We start from the raw sequence: 23,235 nt of genomic DNA, 5'->3' as shown, positions 1-23,235 counted from the left end.
TCACTTGAATCTGGGAGGTGGAGATTGCAGTGAGCCGAGATCACCCCACTACACCCCAGCCTGGGCCACGGGGTAAGACCCTGTCTCAAAAAACAAAACAACAACAACAAAACCCGAAAAACTAAGCATCGCAAACACTTAAACAGGGCAAGTTTTAAGATTCTCACAATTTGGAACGAGAAACTATCACAAGGATGGAAAACCCTTTTAAGGGAACGGGCAGACTCTCAAAGGTTGCTATCCTATGATCGTGCCATTTAACTTACAGCAAGAAATATGACTTTCAACTTCTGAATCCAGGCTCTTCAATTTCTCTAGGGTTATGAAGTTTCCCTCTGCATGGCACAGGGGGATGGAGGAGAGAGGGCTCTGCAGGTGGCTGGGTATTGGGCTATTTAATGTTAGAAACTGCTTTAAATAATTTAGGGAAGCAAAATTTGCATTCTTATTTACATTTGGCTCAGGATTAATTTGGAATTTGTTATATTTCATCAACACACACCCACTTTAGGGTTACAAGGGAAATCTCTTTTGATATTAAAACCTCACAGCAGATGGTCAACTTCAGATTGGCCTCACAACATTGACAGTTGACTTTCTTATTCTGACAGTCAAATACATTGCAATTATTTTCTGTCTGACTAATTTCAGACTTCATTTAAAATTGGAACAGTCTCTGAGCTTTGGTTGCCTAGGGATACAGCATAAAAAATAAAAAATTTGGAACATAAAGTAAACTATATCGATATATTTTTATAAAACATTTGAGGGCAGAAGATAGTGACACGCGTGTAATACATGATCTTAGTCTTAGTCACAATAAGAAATGTTTCATTTCATCATGCTTTGGGAAATCTGCACTCAAAAATTTCTAGCATGTCTCATATGAGTAGCAAAAAGGAATTATTGGATTTTTCTAGACATCAAGAAATAGTATACAAGCATTACTGCTCTATGTTAAAATGTTGAAAACAAAAAACAGACCACCAGCACTACCACCACCACCACCACCACCACCACTGCCATCAAAGATGACAGTTTTTTAGCAAATGAATTTTAAAATACCAATGTTGGAATAGTAATTACCTGCAAGGGGCTCGCCAGGGACCTGTTTTTAGGTACTGTAAATGCTTTGAGAACATTGTCTTCATCTTCTGATGCTGGTGCCATTAAAATGGAGCTTGTAAGAATATTCTAAAGGGAAGAGAATAATTTGAAATTTAAATGAGGTTGGATAATATGAGAGCCAACATTTCTCTAACACTGTGGAGAGTAGATTACTATGAGATGATACACATTAGCATAAAACTACGCAGTTATCTGCCAGAAATTCTCCTCACTACGAGCTAAAAGGAGAACTCAACTATGTCTGAACCTTAATCCCATTGTGGCAAACATCACCACAACATAAAGCTCCTTTGGGATCCCAGAATTCTAGGCATGTGTTAGGCACTCAAAACACATCTGCTGAATGAATTAATAAATACATGCCTTTCAAAACAGAAGATTAACTAAGTTCTGGGGAGAGAACACTTTATTTCATATACTGGTACAGAACTATCAATACTTTAGAGCTATAAATTATTGGTAAAAAATGGTGAAAAGTAGGGAATTTAGAACAAGACCTGAGTTCCAACCCAGCACCATCCCTTATTAGGTATATAATCTTGAGCGAATGACTAAGCCTCTTTGTGCCTCTGTTTTCCAGTTGACATAATAGAAATGATAGTAATTCCCACCTGGCCAGGCACAGTAGCTAAGGCCTATAATCCCAGTACTTTGGGAGGCTGAGGCGGGTGGATCACCTGAGGTCGGGAGTTTGAGACCAGCCTGACCAACATGGAGAAACCCTGTCTCTACTAAAAATTCAAAATTAACCGGGTGTGGTGGTGCATGCCTGTAATCCCAGCTACTTGGGAGACCGAGGCAGGAAAATCGCTTGAACCCGGGAGGCAGAGGTTGTGGTGAGCCGAGATCGCGACATTGCACTCTAGCATGGGCAACAAGAGTGAAACTCCGTCTCAAAAAAATAAAAATTAATAAAAATAATACCAACCTTACAGGATAATTGTGAGAATTATTTGAATTAATTCATTGAAAGCCCCTAGAATAGTACTTACCACTTAGTACCTACTAAATAAATCTCAGCAGTTGTTATTAGCTCTGATTTTCCTTAAGACATAAGGACAACCATTCACAAATTATAAACTTTAAAAATGGTGGTAGTAACCCAAAGCAATTGGGTACAATACTGGGCATCTGCTATAGACACTGGTTGATACCATATGAGATGCTACACAAACCAAACAAGAGACAACTTAACAAGAAGACAATATTATTTAGAAGACAAATAAAGGAAAATATAAAAATTAACATAGTTTTTATATCCATGTAGCAGATTTTTTTAAATGGCAAAGGCACTCAAATCATAAGAAAACAAATAATGAAAAAGTCTGCAATGTTTCTAATACATGACAAAACTCAACTTTATACTCTACATTAATAATCATTTTTTAAAAACCATGCACAGGAGAATATTTAGAAATAAGATGCCTTAAAGAGGCAGTGCTGAAACCGCAGCAGCCCCACATGCCACACACAGGACTGTGTGAGGCGCCAGCGTCATATAACAACTTGGGGGCCAGTGCACACATACTTACCGGTGCATCTGCCACAGGCGAGGTCTGCGTGAACAGCTGGGTATTCAGACTGTCCCCTTCCCAGTGGTGTGAGCAGAAGAAGTTTCCTGATTTATCAGTTGGAGATTCCACCTGAAAGCATATAGAAAGTGCTTTGTTGTTTCTAGAACTTCCTATGAAACATGTACAGTCAGGAGTATATTTCTGGCCAGTCCCTCAAATACTTATATAAAACTATGTTGCTAACTTACACTATCAGCTCATTTTGCTCTGTCTTCTGGATTCAACAAAGAACCACCGATGGCAAATTTAAAATGTGACTAGCTCCAAATTTACTGCCCATAAAGCTCCTATGTTTTCAACCAACGTTCTGATTCTAGGTGTTTATTCTATTATAAATATATTTTAATGATATACCTAGTAGTGTTGTATCTGTCAAGGATTTTATTTTGGTGACATAAAGGGTCTTTTGGTGACAAAAGACTGGTTTTTAATCACACTTCTGGTAAAACTCTGCATTATTGAATAAGCAAATCCGATTTTTAACCATGAAAAAATATCAAATACTTATCTTTACATGAAAATAAATTCAAGAAGCACTGTATCTAACCTGCTGGGAAACAACTGTGGCCAACAAGTTAAAACTTTGATCCTTGCAGGTTAGAGTCCCTTTTTTTAATACAATGAATTAAAGATACTATTATTTTAATTTAAATTCCAATTCTTCACATCTAAAAATGAAATATCAACTTTCTATAATCAGTAATGTTTAAAAGTACATTAAAAAGCTGTTTCCCTCCCTTTTCTTGATCCTCTCTAGCATGTTTTCTGTCCAAACATGAAGTAGATAGAGATGGCTTGGCTTCCCAAAGGAAAGGTCAATGATGCCTACAGTCTGGCAGTACCTTTTCACTGCACCTTGTATGAAAATCTTGCATGAAAAGTGGTGGTGTTGCACAGTGCCAATGGCAGACACATCAAGCTGCACACAAGGAACAAAGTGGGCAGGATTCTCAGCTTGTTGCTTCCAAAGGATTTCGTGTTTACCTCTTGTTTGATTTTCTTCAGTAAGGGTGGTCCATTTTCTTGAAATTCAGCAACAATTCCAGATTCATCAGATTCCTGTTTGATCACATCCTGCAGGTCTTCTACTAGATGAGAGGGTGTCTGAGGCTAAAGGGAAGAGTGGGTATTTTTGCATCAGAGGGAACTTCTGACGGGACTAATAAATCAACTAAACCCAAGAACTTTTCTAGGACTTACTAGCATCTTCAGGGGACCATATTTAATTTCTTGAGCTGCAAGCGCGTGTTTGAATGGTGTAGGAGTTCTTGGAGAGCTTTCTAAGATTGACCTTTTGATAGCTGGGGTTCTAAAACTTTAAAAAGAAAAGAAACAGTGGCTCAATATAAAACAATACATGTCCCTACATGGCTTTACCTGTTACATTTAATATTTTTCCACTGAATACAACAAACTCTGTTATGGATTTGGAATTGGGTATGCTGATTAATCATATTATTCGTTAAGAAAAAGAGAATATGCAAATCACATATTTTCAAATATTTCAAAATATTATACCTCAAAGAATAAAAGCATTAAATGATTTTCCATCTTTCCTTAATGGCTCTGAAGACACATATAGTGCCTATGATCTGTATAAGACTATGAGCATCAAGAAGACCTGATGTCATTTACAAATCAGTTTTCCCTATTCATGAAAACAGAGCCCATACTACAAAACACGTTAACCTTTCAAAATTTACTTTTTGTACTTCGAAATAAGAGTGCATTTCTTTTCAAGGTTTCTGATAATTCACACTTTCTCTACCATTTTTCTGAATTGATTAAGGCTTTATTGAATAAAAATGACTGCTTACTCATCCCTTGGCTTCTAATCATATAATATTCCTGGGGATGTCAGAAGAGGTCCTATCTACACATAAATTCAAAAAGAAAAAATAAGATTAAAAAATACAAACTAAAAATAAATAAATAATAAACAAATAAAATTAAATAAAAATACAACTAGGTAAGAAATCATACTCATTCTTATTCTGAAACTTATAATTAGAGAGGAAAGGAGGTTGAAAATCTGGCTTTCATAAGAAGGCCTTATGGAGGGAACAAACAAACTGGATAAGTTTTATGAAAACTACTTGTGCATAGATAGGAAATTCTGGAGTAAGTTACAAAGGTAATTTAGTTTATCTTTCCATCTACCAGTAGGTAGTTGAAATATGCCCAGGACAGATATATTCAATGTGAGAATAGACATGATTATATATAAGTGGCCAGTAAAATTACGCACATACAAGTGGATCAGACATCTGGGGACTATATTCTATTAATTAAATATAAGTAAATAAGATAAATAATTTTATTTCCTGAACCAAAGACTTACACAGTATTTTCCTTTTGAGTTTTCACAGTCTGGTCTCTATGAAATGGTGTTGTAACAGTCAATTTGTGACCAATGAGAGGGGTGGAAGTTAAAGAAGGCATTTCCGAGTCTGAGTTTTCATGGTTACTGGAAGTGTTTAAGAACTAAACATGGAGAAAAAGAAAAAAATTACTTAGATTAGATGGCAATTCTTTAAATTTAAAATCACAATTTAAAATCACACCTAGATAACAAGAATGTTTTACTGACCCACTATATTAAGTAATAAAGATGCTAACAAGCATGTCATGTTGACTAGGGTATTGTTTTATTTCAACTGAGCACCCAAGATTTGGGTGTGGTTTCCAAGAAATAAAATTTAGGGTCAATGCTGAAAAACTTGCAAAACTGTAAGAAAATATTCTCAATAAATGACACTTATCATTAAAGATAATGAGATGTGTTCTTTCTTAACATTTAAAAGGCTTTAGTGATTTTGGGGAAAATAATAGTTAATAATTAATAGTTTCCTTTCATACTTTGTTTTTTCTCTTTAATAATATATGAACCAAAATTAGTATTACAAAAGGTTTACATTATGTGGAAAATTCTTGAATAATAAACTGTGTCTCTCAGAACACTAAAGTTCTGGGAAAAAACTAGGTGTTCCATAAAGAATTCCAAGGTAAAATAAACTTGGGAAACACAACATATTGTAATCTTCTCCTGGAAATTCACAAGGCACAACGGCATATTAATAACTCTGAGAAGGCCTGCAGTTAAAAAAAAAGTTTTTAAAGAAATGGGGTCTTGCTACATTCCCCAGACTGAACTTGAACTCCTGGGATCAAGCGATCCTCTCGCCTTAGCTTCCCCAGTAGCTAGGACTACAGGCCCATGCCACTATGCCCAGCTAAGAAACCTACTTTTAACTTTTTGTTTGATTCAGTGTTTCCCAAATGTACATACCTATATCATACCTAAATCTGTTCTTTTTTTTTTGAGACGGAGTCTTGCTCTGTGGCCCAGGCTGGAGTGCAGTGGCCGGATCTCAGCTCACTGCAAGCTCCGCCTCCTGGGTTTACGCCATTCTCCTGCCTCAGCCTCCCGAGTAGCTGGGACTACAGGCGCCCGCCACCTCGCCCAGCTAGTTTTTTTGTATTTTAATAGAGACGGGGTTTCACCGTGTTAGCCAGGATGGTCTCGATCTCCTGACCTCGTGATCCGCCCGTCTCGGCCTCCCAAAGTGCTGGGATTACAGGCTTGAGCCACCGCGCCCGGCCCTAAATCTGTTCTTAAAACAAATTCAACAGATACAATTGGAAAAATGTTTTAAAGTACCAAATTATCTACTAATTTTAATTATTTAAATAATTTAGGAACACAAATCTCTGATAAGCATTGTAATTTTCATGCCTTAGAAAAAGCTGTACGAAATAAAATATTCGTTGGCAAAACTGCACTAGTAATGTGCACTAGCATGGCACAACTCAAAAGAGCCAATGTTGAGAAACTGAAATTAAAAATATGTTCTCTTCCTTAAGCATTTGTTTCTCCTCTTCTTCCCAAACTCTTCCACTTAAAGATGAATTGGAACCTTTAAATTTTCTAGTTGCACCCCAAATGTTATATAAACACAATTTGGTTCCCTCCTCCCCTGGGTCAGTGAATCACATAAGAATAAATGAAAGAGGCAGAAATGATGTTAACAATTTTAAAGGGAGGGATCAGATGGGAGAAACAGAAAGGGACAGAAATGTTAAACTCTAATGTTGAAGGAAATAAAAGTACGTTTCATGCAACCATCTTTCAAAACCACCCAAAAAGTAAAAGAGAGAGAATGATGCCAAAATCAACAGTTAGCCTGCAGACAGCCTAAACTTTGGGAGGCAGTATAACTTAGCAACAGCTAGATTCAACTACGGAATGAAATCAGCGAAGGCAGCAGTAATTAGTCATTTGTTCCGAAGTATTAGTTTCTAGATTATTAAGGCTCAGGTGTCTGTTGAAAATGAGTAACAGCTGTGCAGAAGTTGTGTTCTACCTGCGAGGGAGAGAAGGGTAGGCTTTTGACAGGGGAACGCTTGGGAGTTGAACTGCTGACGTCAGCAAATATGAAGGAGCTAGAGTCTCCAGTGGCTAAGGGGCTGGCTTGGCCCCGTTTTTTTCGAAGGATGACCAGCGGAATTGTGCTGTGCCTTGCAGGAGGTAAGACCTTGGGTGGGTCAAGTGAACTCTCACTCAACATACGTTTGTTCACCCTTGGGCTAGGTTCTCCTGCAGGTCTAGTCCCATTGCCCTCTCTTTGCTGAAGATGTAGGGCTTTGCCTGTGTGATGTTGGCTAGGTGAAAAATCTGCTTCTTCAAAGAATTCAAAACTGCTGAGATCACACCATGATGAAGAATCCTGAAACAATGTGGGAGGCACAGAACTTTGAGACAGTGTGTGCCATCATCACCTGAAACACAGCACTGAGAGAGAGATGCTCAACGCAAAGCAAACACTGGGCCCATTGGTTTGGCTTCTTGAGCAACAGCTTCAAGATGAGCAGTTGCTCTGTTATACCGCAGTAGAGCGGGGTGTAGCGGGCTGCCTCGAGGCTGGCCCTCTGACGTGCTGCAGGGACCTCCCGACACTCTACATCTGCATGCAATGGAAAACAACATGAAGACCTTTTCTAGACGGCATATTATGGCAATGGTCATCTCCTATCCAATGAGTGCAATAAATGCTTTTTAACCAACTGGGAAAGGAACCAAGTGTTTGCTGAGGAGGTGCTGAATACAAATTTGTTTCACTAAAGATGATTCATCTCAGTGAAGCAATAGGACTAGTAATCAATAATCAGCATTTTGTGGAAAGAGCCAGGTATGACCAAGGAGCTGATTATCACTTCAAATACACTAAAAGATTGCTTTCAGCTCTGAGTAAGCAAACCCTTAATGTGCCGTTCAAAAGCAAGACAAAATTCTAGAGAAGCACCATGAAGCAAAGAAAAAAAAAAGTTAAAAGTAAATCAAACACCATTCCATTCCCATAATCCAGGCTCTGCTTTATAAGTCATCAATTTGACTATTTTTAAAAATATGACTTTTGAAGGAAAAGTGTGAAAATGTGAAAAAAAACTCTTCCTTCAAAAGTCCTGTTTTGTAAGTATTTATAAATACTTTCATCTCAGTAGGCTATGAAATCAGATCTTTGAAAAAACATATGAATGAAGATAAAAATCATACTTCTACCTTTACATTAATATATGCTAATAACATCTTGGCTATAGAAAATGGCAATGATTTAAGAAATGGGTTTTCTAATTCATCTTCCAGAATCGTTAACTTCCCTTCACAATTTTACTTACAGAATCTATAAATTGGAGTGTTTCTGCAAATTCTAAGAGGTTCTTAACATTATCCAGAATGGTGCCCTGGTGGACGATCATGCACCTTGCTGGCGAGGCGCTTTCTTCAGGTAGGGAGCCAGGATCCGCTGGCAGAGATGGAGTGGAGTGGTGTTCTCCCAAACAGGAAACAGGTGCAGTGTCTCCATGAGGTCTGGTGTGGTCGGCAATGGTGGTGCTGTGCCACCCGGGGTAGCTGCATGTGTGGTTCTGTGTCTAAGGAAGGGGGAAGGGTGTAGAAATAAAGAGAGGAGAGAAGAAAGGGAGAAGGAACTTAGCAATGAAGTTGCACAAGGTATCAGATGCTGTTGGAGGAAAGATAAGAGTAGTTGCATCATCCCAAACTTACGCCTATGAAACAGTTGTCAAGATGTTTCCTTTTATCAATGCAAGACCCTGTTTTTAATAGTGCTAGAGGTTGTACCTACTATATGATTACCTTGCTATCATTTTGTAAAAATGTCAAATCATAGGTCTATATTTCAAAGTATAATTCTCGTATTGTCTTAAAATTCCACTTTAATATAATTTGCCAAGGTCCATAAATGCTTGCTGTGAGTGAAGAACTGAAGAACTGTCCTATTTGCATTCTAACCACAAAAAAGCTAGAGGACTCAGGAGGCAGAGTTGCTTTGATCTACACATATTCTTGTTGCTTCTATCCCTTTCTAATGCTACAGATTGCATTGATGCAGTGAAGCACTGCCAAATCAACGTGGTTAGGAAAGCAGAAGAGCAAATTAACAGAAGTCTCCTTACAGTATGACCACACAACAGGAGAAATTGCAAAACATTAACTAAAGTTAAAAAGTGGTCGAACTAGCATGTGCACATAATCATCTTATTATTTAACAAAAATAAATTTACCCCTAGGAATACCTACTGGGCATCACTTCTCTTTTATTGTCTTTGTTGGTTAACTATATATGTTACAAAGCACAAGGAACCATCCCAGTTGGCTGCCCAGTCACTAAAGAAGATGTCAGAATTCAGTAATGGCCCACATCACTTTCACACATGCAAATAAAAGAGAGCAGCTAATGTTATTTATGAAGAGGTTTTATATATAACCTTTTACATGTATATACTGAACATGCATCAAATCATATCTGAAATTATAAAATATGAAAATATAGGTTAACAAAATAATAGAAAAAACCCAAAATGGTACCATATACATAGCTCTGTAGAAAATGCAGATTTTCATTCATTTTATCTTTGCTAGTCTTTAAACTGATTATAGTCCTTCTGAAGAAAACAAAATTGATGATAACAATCATAAGTGGATATTGCATTTTTATTGCAATTACAAAAAGACTGCTTCCAATTTAATCAGCATATATTCTGATACAAACTACATTTTACTACAAGCAACTTCTTGTGTTGAGACATTCTGAAAGGATATATAGAGCCTTGGTAAGTGTAATATTTAGAAGAGAAGAGTGCTTAGGTAAACTGAGGCAAAGCTGCTATCCCCTCATTCAAGCACATGATGACAGTCTTACTGGTAGCGCCTGCTGTCCTTTCAGCTCATTCTCAGTTGACATTAGGAGCAATTCTAATTCCTTTATTCGTTTTTCCTTCTCAGGGTCTTCATCATTATAGTGTCTCTGAAATTACAAGGTAAGGGAAATAAAGACAAAGGTCTGACTGGAAGCTGCAAATACAATAAGTGTAGCCAATATGGTCATGAGGTACCACACAGCCCAAAGAGCCTCATTGCGAAAACAACACCAATCAAATTGGCTCCTACAGAAGTCTTTGTGAATGTTATTTCAGACTTAAGGGAGTGATGTGAAATCTCAGAGAAGAGTAGATGCTGACTGATGAGTTATTTCATCTTGCAACATCAAAGAATCAGAAAACTCTAGAGCAAACTCATTCTAGAAGACAAGATTAATAGATTGCTGGCCAAGACTCTGCTCTCCTCTCCATGTTCCCTTTCCTTTTTACTTCAGTTGCTCAGGTGAAAATATGTGTTTAGATGAAAGAAATAAGCATTTCTTAAAAGTGGTGCTTTGAACAGTGAATGATCAATGATTTTACCTGAATGGCGGCGGCAGCTGGCTGCGGGACATTGACTATATTTACATGTAACGCTACAGGGTATGGAACATGACTGGAGACCTAGATGGAAAAGACAAAACAAAGGCCACATCATTCAGGCTACATATGCTGAGGTTTTGTTCTGGGACTGAGAGAAAAAAACACTTTACTGATAAAATACACTAAACAATTTTTAAAAACCTTTTAATGTGAAATTTCGCCAGGCCTTTGAAATGGCTGAACAGCTAAAGGAACATAGTGAAAAAAATGTAAAGTCCTCATCAATCCTTGGGAAGTGTTGACAAGCACTTTAAATTTTGGGATGTGTTCCTTAATTACAGAAAAACACAATGAAAAAACAACAAAAAATATATTCTAAAATACATTAATGAATCTTTGAAAATTGTTTCTATGGGAAAACTGATGGTACCAGCTGTTTGTAAATAAAATATTTTCTTGCCGGGCGCGGTGGCTCACGCCTGTAATCCCAGCACTTTGGGAGGCCGAGGCGGGCGGATCACGAGGTCAGGAGATCGAGATCATCCTGGCTAACACGGTGAAACTCTGTCTCTACTAAAAATACAAAAAATTAGCTGGGCATGGTGGTGCACGCCTGTAGTCCCAGCTACTTGGAGGCTGAGGCAGGAGAATGGCGTGAACCCGGGAGGCGGAGCTTGTAGTGAGCCAAGATGGTGCCACTGCACTCCAGCCTGGGCGACAGAGCGAGACTCCGTCTCAAAAAAATATATATATATTTTTCTTGGAATAATTTTGAGTTTTAATAAAAAGCACAGGATTTATGACAATTTATTCATCTGAGACCTTTCTGTAAAGTTTGTAGTCAAATCCATGAACAGAGAAGAATAAAAACTATTTAAGAACATGCTTTGCATATAATTTGCATATGAGCTCTCTATTCTTGGGTACGTTTCATCATTTATTATTGTTGGTCTTAAGATTAAAGTTTCTCGATTTTTTTTCCCTTTCTTCTTTTTCCACCTATTATGGATTATCCCTTTCCCTAAATATAAATACTAGAAATAAGGAAGGGATCACACTGATCCAATGGAAACTGAAAGGAGACATCAGAAAATGAATGTCACAAAGTTCTGCTCCTGACTCAGAGTAAGAAGGTAAACATTTACTGAGTGAATAAATTAAGACATGTCTGCCTGATCACTACCAGAATGGAACATACCATAACCGCTGAATTTCAGTGTCAAACTCTCTCCTCTTTAAACATAATACTACCTTCCCTTTTCATTTTGGAAGAGAAAAACATTACATCTACAAATGCGACCCCATTCCCCTATTCTTCAATAGTACCTTAAGTAAATTTACATTCAAAGGTTGCCTTCCAATTAGATTTGAAGCAGCAAGTTAGAATCAGACAGCTCATTTTCTAGTCAGCACTATCTCTATGAGCTGTGTCACCCTGGGCTAAGCACTTACCATCCTCTGGAGACTTACCATTCTGGAGACATAAACCAGGGGTAACAAACATGACCTACATCCTATCTACTTCAAAGGGCATAGGTGAAGACTGGCCATGATCATGCTCAGGAAAGTTCTCTGAAAAGTATACAACTGCAAAGTATGATTATTACCTGGAGCTAAACTAATCATCTCTCTCATTAAACTAGATTCTCAGGAATGGCTTACATTTTGTGCTTCAGAAATGTGGTAATAGGAATAGTCGTTGTTAACAGTGGGCTGGCCAGTTGCAGGGAGTTGAGCTGTAGGTGGAGGCTGAGCAAAACCCATCAAATGACTGTTCTTCTGGAAGCTTGTGGCCACTGCTGGCTGGCTGGCTTTTGAAGACTCCTGCAGATAACCTTCCTGTTCGACCTTCCGACGCATTGTAGAATTCCAGTGGTTCTTGATAGCATTATCAGTTCTGCACAGAAATATATCACACAAATTTCACAAACAAAAATTTCAATTCAGATTAAAGTGAATTGACAGAAAACTGTTTCTAACAGTGACCTTTCCCTTGGGCCTAATAGTTGTTTTCTCTTTTTAATTGTTTCCTTCTTCTCCACCCCCTAAGATCAGGCTTTCTCTAGTGCCTAGTTAGAAATCCATAGATTTCTCTTAATTACACAATCTGGAATGCATGTCGTTTTCTAGAAATATCAGTATCTTTTAACCATTTCATTTCCTTGGTAAAGGACTACGTTCAATACAATAACGCTTCAGGTTTATTCTGACCCGTTGTGGTACAAGACTCTAACACAATGTAAAGTTGCAGCTGCCTTGGAGAAATTACTCCTCTGAATGTGGCACAGCAGGGCCTACACACCACGACAGGGACATGGTGAAGTTTAGTGGATGATAAGATGCTGCTGATGAAGAAGACTTCACTCTTTATCTCTCAAAGCACTAGCAAGAACTTTTGAGACCAAAAAACCTCCTACCCTTTGAAAGCTACCCCAACTGTTTTTCGAATCAGACAGAGATGAGAGTGGAAAATGGGATCCCAAAGGGAAAGATCCTAACCCCCAGTATATTTTCAAACGGCAACGCATTTTTTCTAAAGTCTTTCCATTCTCAGGAAAACAGTTTCTCAATTCAAAGAAACCGTTTAAGCCTCCCTTTTCTATTTCAATGGGGTGGGGAATGTATGCTCAAGAAAGAGGAAGTTCAATAGCCCTGTTAATTTTGAGAAGAATCAGCAGTGTATCCTCTCAGGCCATATGGGAGTAAACGCCTTTTTTTACCAACCTCTTAAAATTTCTAAGTTTATACTGAACCACAAGGGTGCAAATGCTTTGGAGCATCACTAGAGAATACTACATAAACTTTCTCGTGGATTATGAAGCTCAAGAATAAAACTATTTTTAATATTTTCTATCTATATCATTTTAATGCAAGATTTATCATTAAAAGTATTGCTTTCCAAAGTAATGAAATCTGTTATATACTATTTAAGTGGGAAAAATGGGACAAAAATGAGCTTCCATAGTTATCCCTCATAATGAGGTCATTTTCTTGCCTTGTTCTTTAAAAGAAAGCATTATTACCCTGACCATTATTTAAAAACCTGGAAGTAGTACGAGAATTCAAGAAATACATTATTTCTTTAATCAACGAAGTAAAAAATTAAGCAAAGTGGTATAATGAAATGAATAATGGTGGCCAGGTATGGTGGCCCATGCCTATAGTCCCAGCACTTTGGGAGTCAAAAGGATTGCTTGAGGCTAGGAGTTTGAGATCACCCTGGGCAATACAGCAAGACCCCATCTCTACAAAAAATACTTAAAAATCAGCTCGGTGTAGTGGGGTGCAGCTGTAGTCCTAGCTACTCAAGAAGCTGAGGTGGGAGGATCCCTTGAGCCCAGGAGTTCAAGGATGTATTGAGCTACGATCATGCCACTGCACTCTGTCACACATGAGTGACAGAACAAGCCTCTGTCTCTAAAAAATAATAATTAAAAAAAAAACATTAAAAGAAATGAATGATGGTTATCAGGCAAATGATAGCTGAGTTCTTTGAGTCGCTTAACCAGCTATGTGAACTGCTAGAGAGACAAACTGTCTTCAGTTTCTTTCTATGCATTTAGAGTTTTATAGTTTCCCAAGTCCTTTGACATTCATTTTACTTGATCCTAACACTGGCCCTGTATGATTCACTTTGGAAATGGGGAAATTGAGGCTGGGGAAAGTTAAATGTCTTCACCCAGGGCTTACTGTTAGGCGGATCCTGGAAGTTCTCAACCAAATAAACTCTAAGATGTCTTCAATCTCTAAAAGCTATGTAGCTGGTTTACCTAATAAAACACTTATGACGGATGAAATATAATTTACTCACCATACATTTAAAGCAGAATGTTCAATACCCACTCCCTCATTCTTCCCGATCAATATATTTTTTGACATATTATTACCGTCCAGGCAGTAGCTTTGCGATTTCTGCCCATCTGTTCCCCAGTCTCTTGTGTGCCTGGTAAATAATTCTGTCTTCCTCTTCTGTCCAGGAGGTTTTCTTAACTTCTGGATTCAAGTGGTTATGCCACCTCTCCCTACATTGTTTTCCAATTCTCCCCTTTAAGTGCTTGGCAATAACAGACCAACGTTTCGGACCGTATTTCTGTACAAGCTCTATCACCTTCAGATAAACACACAAAAATAACCTATGTTTTAAAGTTATGTAATGAGTCAGTATAATCATTCTGCAGTGTTACAAGATCTTTAGAAAATTTCCGAAATTTGCTTTCATTCACTGGAAATATGGGAATAGAGTCCTCTACTTCCTGTTTGCCCATTTTACCTGCTTCCTCAAATAGGAAAATATTCAGCATTTTGGGAATATTCTTAATTATGATTCACACACCAATGAAGAAAGAACTTACTCTCTGATCTTCTTCTTTGGTCCAAGGACCCTTGATGAGCTCAGGGTTTAGTACTTTCTGCCATCGGTGCTGGCACTGCACATCTGTTCGATTCTAGACAAATAAAGTATGCACCACCATAAAGATACGATGTGATAAGGACGTGAATTTTTTGTTGTAATAGGAATCACACATAGACCATATGCAGTGAAAATATTTAAGAACATTTTAGAGCATGTTTAGAGCCCATCTATCCCTCGTTACTTACAGGCTACAGAACACGCAAGTAATACATCAAAGTTGCATCTAAAATTAGACACTCCGCCTCCTGAGGGAAACATTCCTGCCACATGATCTAAAGGACCATCATACTACACATGTGCCTGCCAACTTAACCTTAACCTCAGATACTTTTGCAGTGTATCTACATGGCCTAAGGCTTGATACAGATTCTATATTGTCAGGCTTTCACAGAAACCACCATAAAAGACTAAAGTTTGCTTCCCATTCAAACAAGAGATGTGCTTCAATTCAGGACCATAGTATTTATATTGCAGAAGGAATAAAGATGCATAAAAGATAGGTCCTATGTTACAGGAGTCTGTAATCTTATAAGAAGGAAAAGACAAGTAGATAACTGACTATCATAGAGGCTGAATTTGATTCATCTGGAAGAAAAGACCAAAACAAAATGATACTGAAGTGAGGAGAGAAGCATCTTCTTAGGAGGAGAAATGGTTTCCTTGGGAGGAGTCTTGAAGAGCTCTTCATAAGGACTTTGAAGGATGGACATAACTTTAATTGGTGACGTAAAGGGAGAACATTCTAGGAGGTGGGAAGACCAGGAGCAAAAGCCCAGAGGAGGGAAAGCAGAAATAAATTCAAGCAAACCTGCTTACAGAGAGGAAGTAGGAAACAGAACTGGAGCTGTAAGCTGGGGCAATAGAGGGGGCCTCTGTGTGCCAGGTCAAGGCAGTTTACTTAATTTGTGAGATTCTAAGTCACTGTGGTTGGTTTTGAAAAGATAAGGTACAGCTGCATTTTAGGAAGTTCCACCTGCCAATGGTGTTTGGGATGAATGGGAAAGTAGAAAACTGGCTGGGCACGGTGGCTCACACCTGCAATCCTAGCAGGTGGATTGGGAGGCTGAAGTGGGCAGATCACTTGAGGTCAGGAGTTTGGGACCAGCCTGACCAATATGGGAAACCTTGTCTCTACTAAAAATACAAAAATTAGCCAGGCATGGTGGCGGGCACCTGTAATCCCATCTACTCAGGAGGCTGCAGCACAAGAATCGCTTGAACCTGGGAGGCAGAGGTTGCAGTGAGCTGAGATCACGCCACTGCACTCCAGCCTGGGTGACTGGGTGACAGGATGTTCTGTAGCCTGTAAGTAATGAGGGATAGATCGGTGACTAGACTCCATCTCAAAACAAAACAAAACAAAAAAAAAGAAAGAAAAGAAAAAAGAAAGAAAAATGGAAAACTACAAGTGGGGAAGCCAGTTAGGAAGTTATACGGTAGTCCAAATGAGAGGGCAGGAGCCCAACCTTCAGCACAGCCATGAGAATGAAAAGGACGGGACTGACTATAAAGGAATTCCAGGGTCCTTAGTAACTGCTTAGATGTAGGGGTTGGGGAATGTGATAAGTCAAGAAAGGTCTCCAGAATTTTAAACCCTCATGCCAAAAGTATTGCTATTGACAAAATAGGGAATTTAGGAAAACTGACTTGGAGGAAACATCAAGTTTAATCATCTACCATGTAACAAACCATCAAAATACTGATTTTCCTATAAATGAAAAGATAAAACAAGAAGCAATTGTTTTTAAAACTTGATAATCTAAATTATAATAATCGATTCTACTAAATTCTAATAATTTATTTAGAAATCCCAATTATATGCATTATAATATAAAATGTAAGTTATGGGTAGGGCATTTCTCCCACTTCTTAAACGTGAGTAAATTATACACTATCTTAATAACCCCTCCTAGAATATTTTATAGAAATCTTTGGGAGAAGCTTTCCTTTTGTTATAAGAAAAAATTACTAACTTACCGGGAGATAATTGGCAATAACTTTCCAGTCATCTGTTCCATTCTGTTCCACCAGCTTCTTTAGTTTTTCATCCTAAGACATTTAAAGGTAATCCTAGAATATCAGTCATTTACTATATAACTCTGTTCAAGTTAAAGTGAATGAGGGAACGAATCTAGAATAAAAAATCTCTCTGAAGTATCCAAATACAGCAGATATAAACGTAATACTCTGACTTGGAAGCATAGATTTATTTAGAGTCAGACCAGAGTTGGCATCTTGACTCAACTATTAATTGTGTAAAGCAAGTATACCATTTTACTTTACTGGGCCTTAGTATTGCCATCTATAAAATGGAAATTAACAGGGTTATTTGGGGATTACATGAGGCAATTTATTAACATGAAGCTGATATTAACAGGGTTATCTGGGGATTACATGAGGCAATTTTGCAAAACATTTATCACAATGCCTGGCATATATTGAGTGTTTATTACAAATAACTGCTTTACTCTGTTGGGAAAAAATGCATTCCAGTGCTAGATTCAGTACACATTTACCTATGTAATAAATAGGATCTGGAGCAAGAAATAGAATATTTCCAGTTAGTTTAACCTTTTATAAAGAAATAAAGATCATTTTTAAAATTAAACTTGAAGGCTATAGAAGAAAATTAGTTAGATTTAGATAGGCCAAATGTATTAGAACATAAAAGACATTAAACATTTCCAGCTAATCAGTTCTTTTAGTTTATATGCTGTTCGCAATCCTACCAGTTCATAAGTGTGTTTATAAATGCATTCCTTCTTATGTTTCTGCAAAGGTAACATTCACACACAATGGAGGTCCCCGGTATAATACAGACACAAGAATTAGGAAACCAATGTTGACAACAGAACTTCCGTATCATAAGGATTATCCAAGTGGACAATCTTAATAGGTAAAATATGAATTTCCTATGAGCCTCTCTGGGAATCCTACCTGCCTGTTAAAAGGAGCTCTGGTTTAAATGAAGCAGAGAACAGTGAAACTGAAGAAGAGCCAGTACCATTTATTGTAACATGAATCATCTAAAATTAGTTGCAAAAATGTTTGAGAACATTAGAGAAACTTTTCTCCACATATTAATAATTTTGCTTCTAAAATATTTTTTCATTCCTACAAAATCAAACTTTTGATAAGCCAGCTGAAAAGAAACAGGGGAAGCAGATATGTCTCCAACCATTATTGGATGCTTTTAAAACATACCTTCATATAGATGGCTCTGTGAAATATATCAAGGATATTAAATGAATACACTGCAAAAGATGAGTTCTCTGAGTGTTGTGTTTTATTCTTTTGTTTGTTTTGTTTTTGGGAGTAGCAAGTCATTCACTTATTGAGAGAATATTTATTAATATCCTACTTTGAGTCAAGTACTTGTGAATTCAGGAAACACAAAGATGAATAGACATTGAGCCCTGCCCTCAACAGACTTGCAGTTAGCTGGAGGAGGGATATATGTCCCAGCAACAATAAAGTAGAACATGCATCCATGCATGGGATCACAGGAGGACGCATCCAATCCTGTTTGGTGAAGCCAGGGATGGCTTCACAGAAGAGGTGATATCTTCATGGGTGATGTAAAAGTAGGAAGAAGAGGCGGGACAAAAGGATGAGAACTCAACAGGCAGAAGGAAACATAGACGAAGCCTAAAATGAGAAGAAGAGGACTTTCAAGGAACTGAAAATAGTGTGGAAATGGATAATATAATGGAGTGGGGGGTGTAGGGCACACTGCACATGTGGGCTATAATAGGATCTCAAAGAGGCTGCTAATGAGCTTGAGCACCTGTAGTTTAGTTGAAACTTTGTTTTTTATAAATTATACACTCTATTTATTTTCTGCGTCTTGATAAAATGATTAGTTACCTCTTCCCGGGTCCACCTTGTTTTCCCCAAGTGACGCTTTCCAGACTTGGGAAGGAGCCCATCATAGTCATGGTCACACATCTCAAAGTCCTCATCATCCTCATCACTGCTATATATGCTGCAGAAATAAGAATGGGTAGACGTGGGCTGAAACAAGAGGATTTAGACTACTACTGGATTACAAAACTTACACAAAACTCCTCAACAATCTTTTCAAAGGTTATGAAGACAAAACTTTGAAAACTTCCACAACAAGATTGTTTGCTGCATTCTGTTGCTCTAGTATTGTAAACTGGTTCTGCTGTTATGGGTATCCACAGATACGGCCAAGGACCTGGCACCTTCCTATTCCCCTGCATGTCTGAACCTGCTGTTACTATTAGACCAGGGACAAGTTACACATTTGGCCACCTTCCAACCAGTGAAGGTTTAAGTTGAAAACTTAAGGTTAAGGACAAGAAAAGGAACAAGAACCCATGTCCTTTATATAAGTGAACACTCAAAATCTTTGGCATTTGTCACATCGTTTAAATAATGTTTCTCAAACATAATAAATAATTCAACTATGCTATTCCAATGGGGTTTTCGTTTTATTAAAAAAAGAAAAAAATCAAGAAGCAATATACCCCAAAACATAATTATAGTAATCCCATAAAGTCTAGAGGATTAGGAGAATCTAAGAGGAAAGGATTTTAAAACCTAAGGAAAGATAAGAACATTGAGTGATCAAACTTTAATGTTTTGTAAATAAAATTAATACCAAATTGCTCACAACTCCAGGCCTGGTTGATCCAACTTGTGCCCATGTTTACAATACTTAGTTTCTAGAGTAACTGAGTGAATAATTAGGCCACTTGTTAGAGTCTTACTTACTCTTGTTTTTTCTGTCTCTGACAGAATAGTGTTTGAAATATTATAAAATGTAACCTAATCCAGAAGGGATTTCCCCAGAAGAAATCCATGGATTTAAAAGAACCCATTACTATTTTCAAAAGCTTTTTCTTTTATTTAGTTAACCTAGGAAATTTTATGACTTTTGAAGATATAACTCTATGCTTACTGTTTATTAATCACACACTGATTAGATGACAATAATTTTACAGTTTATTTTATAGTTTTCTTATAAAAAATAGGAAAATACTATCTTAGAAACTTCACTAAAATTTGTCATAGAAATGTTGAGAAACCCATTAAACTAAGACCAATAAAAACAATGATATAAAGCCATGTCATAATGTAAATCATCGTTTTTAAAAAGAAAAGTTATATTCATTACAGGTTTTGTCTTCCCAAACTAACTCACATATGCATATTACCAGCCCCTACAAGTCAAGCTAAAGTGCTTACCAAAATCCTGAATTGGGGGTTCTCATAATTTAAAGCTATTATTTTAAGCAACAATTTGATAGTCCAGGTTGTATGGTGACATGATGTAATCCAAATTTAAAATACCACCACCACTACCAAATAAAACTCCAGGAAATATATATTTATAATCTGTAATAATTCCCTTCATTTAGTGCCTGTGTTTTGAAACAATAGCCTAGTTCTGTTTCCACTGTCAAAAGGGGGCACTAAACAACTTCTGAACAAGAATTACAAAAATATAAAACACGATATGATAAAGCAAAAAAAAAAAAAAAAAAAAAAAAAAAAAAAAAAAAAAAAAAAAGAGCTATAAAGCCCAGAGGTGTAAGTCTGCATCTTTTGAAAGATTCATAGGGAACTCCTTGGAAAGCCCCCAAATGCAGTCCCTTGTGAAATGTGAGAGGCACCAAGAAAACCAGAGGAATCTGAAACTGCAGTCATAGATTCAAGTCGAATTAACTTTTCAGGTTTGGCTGGATCTAGAGGTCACATTTTCAGAACTGAGGACATTTTTTCAGAGCAGTCATTGAGCACCTCTCTCTCTCGGCAGCAGTTTAACAACCCAGGAACAAGCAACCTATTCAGCCGCCCGCAGGGGGCAGCCAACGTCAGGTGAGAGCACGGGAATCAACAGGACTAGGGTTCTGGAGGCAAAGGTTCTAGTCTAGCCTCCACCTTGCTGTATGACTTGGACAAATCACTTCCTCTCTCTCAAGACTTCAGTTCCCCGCCTTTACATAAGGGCTTGCTTGGATCCTATTTCTAAGGTACTTTCCAGCGCTAATACATGACCCCCTCCATGTCCTTCCGTGCCTCTTAAAAGCTAAGCACAGAGGCAAAGATGTACAAAACCAAGGTCTTGGAGGCAAGGTGGAGAATGACTTCTGCAGGACCTGAAGGGGCCAGGACACAGCAGGGCGAGTCCGGGGCTGCTCACGCGCCCAGTTCCTGAGTCTCCCTGCCAGGCTGGGCACCCAGGCTCGCCTTTGAACTTTGCATGCGATTTGCTTGCTCTAAGTCGTCCTAGTAGCATGATTAATTTCTTCTAAGGAACCTGAAATAACTTTTGCTTTATCTGCTCTGACGAGATCTCAGACCCAACAGTCAGAGGACTTTCAAAGGCTGATTTCAGGGTTGATGCACTCTACTCCCCACCTGCTAGACCCGGTGTGGTTACAAGAGTACAACTATGAATATTACATTCTGTCAAGGAAACAAACCGTGCAAAGAAACGAAAAAGAAAAGAGGTGCTGGGGGGTTGGGAAGAGGGAGGGGAACGGGAGGAAGTGCCTTGTGGCCGCTACTGTGATTCGGAGGGGTTCAAACTCATTTCGCTGACCTGGTTAATATAATCCCTGCCGAGTTGACGCTCGCCCTTGCAAGAAACGGCTCCGAGCCCGCAGTTGGGTTTCTCTTCCCCCTGAGGCAGGTTCAAGGCTCCCGCCCCTCCCGGCCGCCTCCCCTCTGGGCTACCTGGAGCCTCAGGGAACCTGCGCGGCCCCGCCCCGCGGAGGCGGCTGAGACCTTGGGGCGCGGAGCCTCGGCCGCGCCTCCTCCCAGCACCCCTGCCCGACTCCCTCCTCCTGCTGCCACTTTCAGCTCTCGAAAAAAAATAAAATAAAATACAGACGACCCCAGTAGCTGTCCTGTTAAGTCCTAAAGGCGAAAAGTGGAGCCCTCGAGGGCAGCACCTCCCCGCGCGACCAGGCTCCGGGGGAGCTATAGGGAACCCGGGGCTCCCCCAAGTCGCCCTCTAGTCCTCAGAGCCCAGTCAAGCCCCAGCGCTGCTCCCCGCCCAGCCCAGCCCGCGGGTGCTGCTGCAGGGTCTCCACCCACGCTCTTTGCAACTTCTCAGCGCCCCGCGGGGACCAGCGCCTGCAGGCTCAACAACAAACCAGTAGGAGAAAATAAAATAACCTAAGGAAAGGCGAAAGGATTTGCTTTGCCTCCACGGACTTCTCCCTAGAACTCCTTCGCGAGGGTGCGTCCGGTCACCGCGCCTCGGCCGGGGCGACCTAAGGCAGCTGAAAGAGGACGCGAGGAGGCGCGGCGACTTCAGTCGCACCCACGTGTGCGCGCCGCGCAGGGACCTCTCGCATAGGGGCAGAGCTCGCGGGGATCGCGTCCCGGTTGCGCGGCAGCGGCCTTAGGTGCTGCCGGCCTCGGTCCCCTTGAGCCGAGTGGCGACCGCGACGGCCCCCCAGCTAGCCCCGGCACCCGCCGCTCGCAGGGAGCCCCCAGCGTGTGCTGCTGGGGAAGTCCAGAGGCCGGTGGAGGCTGAGGAGCCAGCAACTGACAGTTCGGACGAGGATTTCCCTCCTCCTCCTCCTCTCCCTCTTCCCATCTGTCCGGCCAAAAATGTGAGGGGATTGCACCCATCTTCCCGGCGAGCCTCCCTAAGTGCAGTGACATGTGCGACGCCGGCGCGTGTAGGTGCGCATGCAATGTTTGCAGTAGAAATAAAAGCCTTTCACAGAATAATGATTCGAACCTCCAAAACCAGGTCTCAAGACAATTTGCAAAAGTAGAGACCCCTTTATCCCCCTAAAATCTGCTTTTCAGCCGCCTGTCAGCTGACACTGGTCTTCGCCTCCATAAAGAATGAATGAAATTTAAATGCACTACCTGCAGCTACTAAACAATCCAGCATTTTCCCTGTATCTGCCATATGCTCTGCACTTCCAAGTCCAAACATATCTCAATGCATCCAGCAATTACGCTGCGGATCCCTCGCCGACACCCGCGGCATCAAGCCAGGCACCTGGTGGGGTCCCCGGGGCTGGTGGGCACCGCTCTGCCCCTGGCTGGAACGTGCTGCTTTCTTTTTCCCCCTAAATAAAAATGTATCCCCATGCAACTTGCAAAATGAGCCTCAGGGCGTGCTTCCCAACGTCCGGATACATTTCCCGCAAAGACTCTTCCATTCATCAGTCTCTAGAGCGGCTTCTGCTGCCGAGACAGGGGCTCCAGGTCCTCGCAGGGTCTGACAGCCCCTCAGATGATCCCGGAACGAATTCCCACCTGCTCCCAGAAGCCTGGCGCCCCGCGCGCCCCCGCGTGCCCCCGCCCTCGGCCGCCCGCCGGGCTCCCCGTTACCTGTGCCGGGGTCTTCTGGCCATGGCG

The 23,235-nt window shown here is 39.8% G+C and overlaps 1 protein-coding gene across 2 annotated transcripts in view; it reads right to left on the bottom strand.

The window, feature by feature from the left end:
- Positions 1–23,235, bottom strand: part of MYB (MYB proto-oncogene, transcription factor) — a 38,105-nt gene extending 14,870 nt beyond the window's left edge. The window contains exons 1-15 of one of the 2 annotated variants that reach the window (XM_017875478.1): positions 23,209–23,231; positions 18,745–18,862; positions 16,855–16,926; positions 14,816–14,908; positions 14,351–14,571; positions 12,126–12,360; positions 10,464–10,544; positions 9,923–10,027; positions 8,379–8,633; positions 7,067–7,429; positions 5,044–5,186; positions 3,903–4,017; positions 3,687–3,812; positions 2,661–2,771; positions 1,087–1,194 (exon numbers count right to left, since the gene is read on the bottom strand). In XM_017875478.1, the coding sequence (XP_017730967.1) occupies positions 1,087–1,194; positions 2,661–2,771; positions 3,687–3,812; positions 3,903–4,017; positions 5,044–5,186; positions 7,067–7,429; positions 8,379–8,633; positions 9,923–10,027; positions 10,464–10,544; positions 12,126–12,360; positions 14,351–14,571; positions 14,816–14,908; positions 16,855–16,926; positions 18,745–18,862; positions 23,209–23,231 (2,169 nt within the window). Of the gene's footprint in view, positions 1–1,086; positions 1,195–2,660; positions 2,772–3,686; positions 3,813–3,902; positions 4,018–5,043; positions 5,187–7,066; positions 7,430–8,378; positions 8,634–9,922; positions 10,028–10,463; positions 10,545–12,125; positions 12,361–14,350; positions 14,572–14,815; positions 14,909–16,854; positions 16,927–18,744; positions 18,863–23,208 lie in introns of both variants that reach the window. The other variant, XM_017875480.1, reaches the window with a different exon arrangement.

This window comes from Rhinopithecus bieti, unplaced genomic scaffold, assembly GCF_001698545.2.
Source record: "Rhinopithecus bieti isolate Rb0 unplaced genomic scaffold, ASM169854v2 scaffold_9615, whole genome shotgun sequence".
NCBI classification, from domain to species: Eukaryota; Metazoa; Chordata; class Mammalia; order Primates; family Cercopithecidae; genus Rhinopithecus; species Rhinopithecus bieti.
This window is presented reverse-complemented; position numbering and strand designations above follow the sequence as displayed.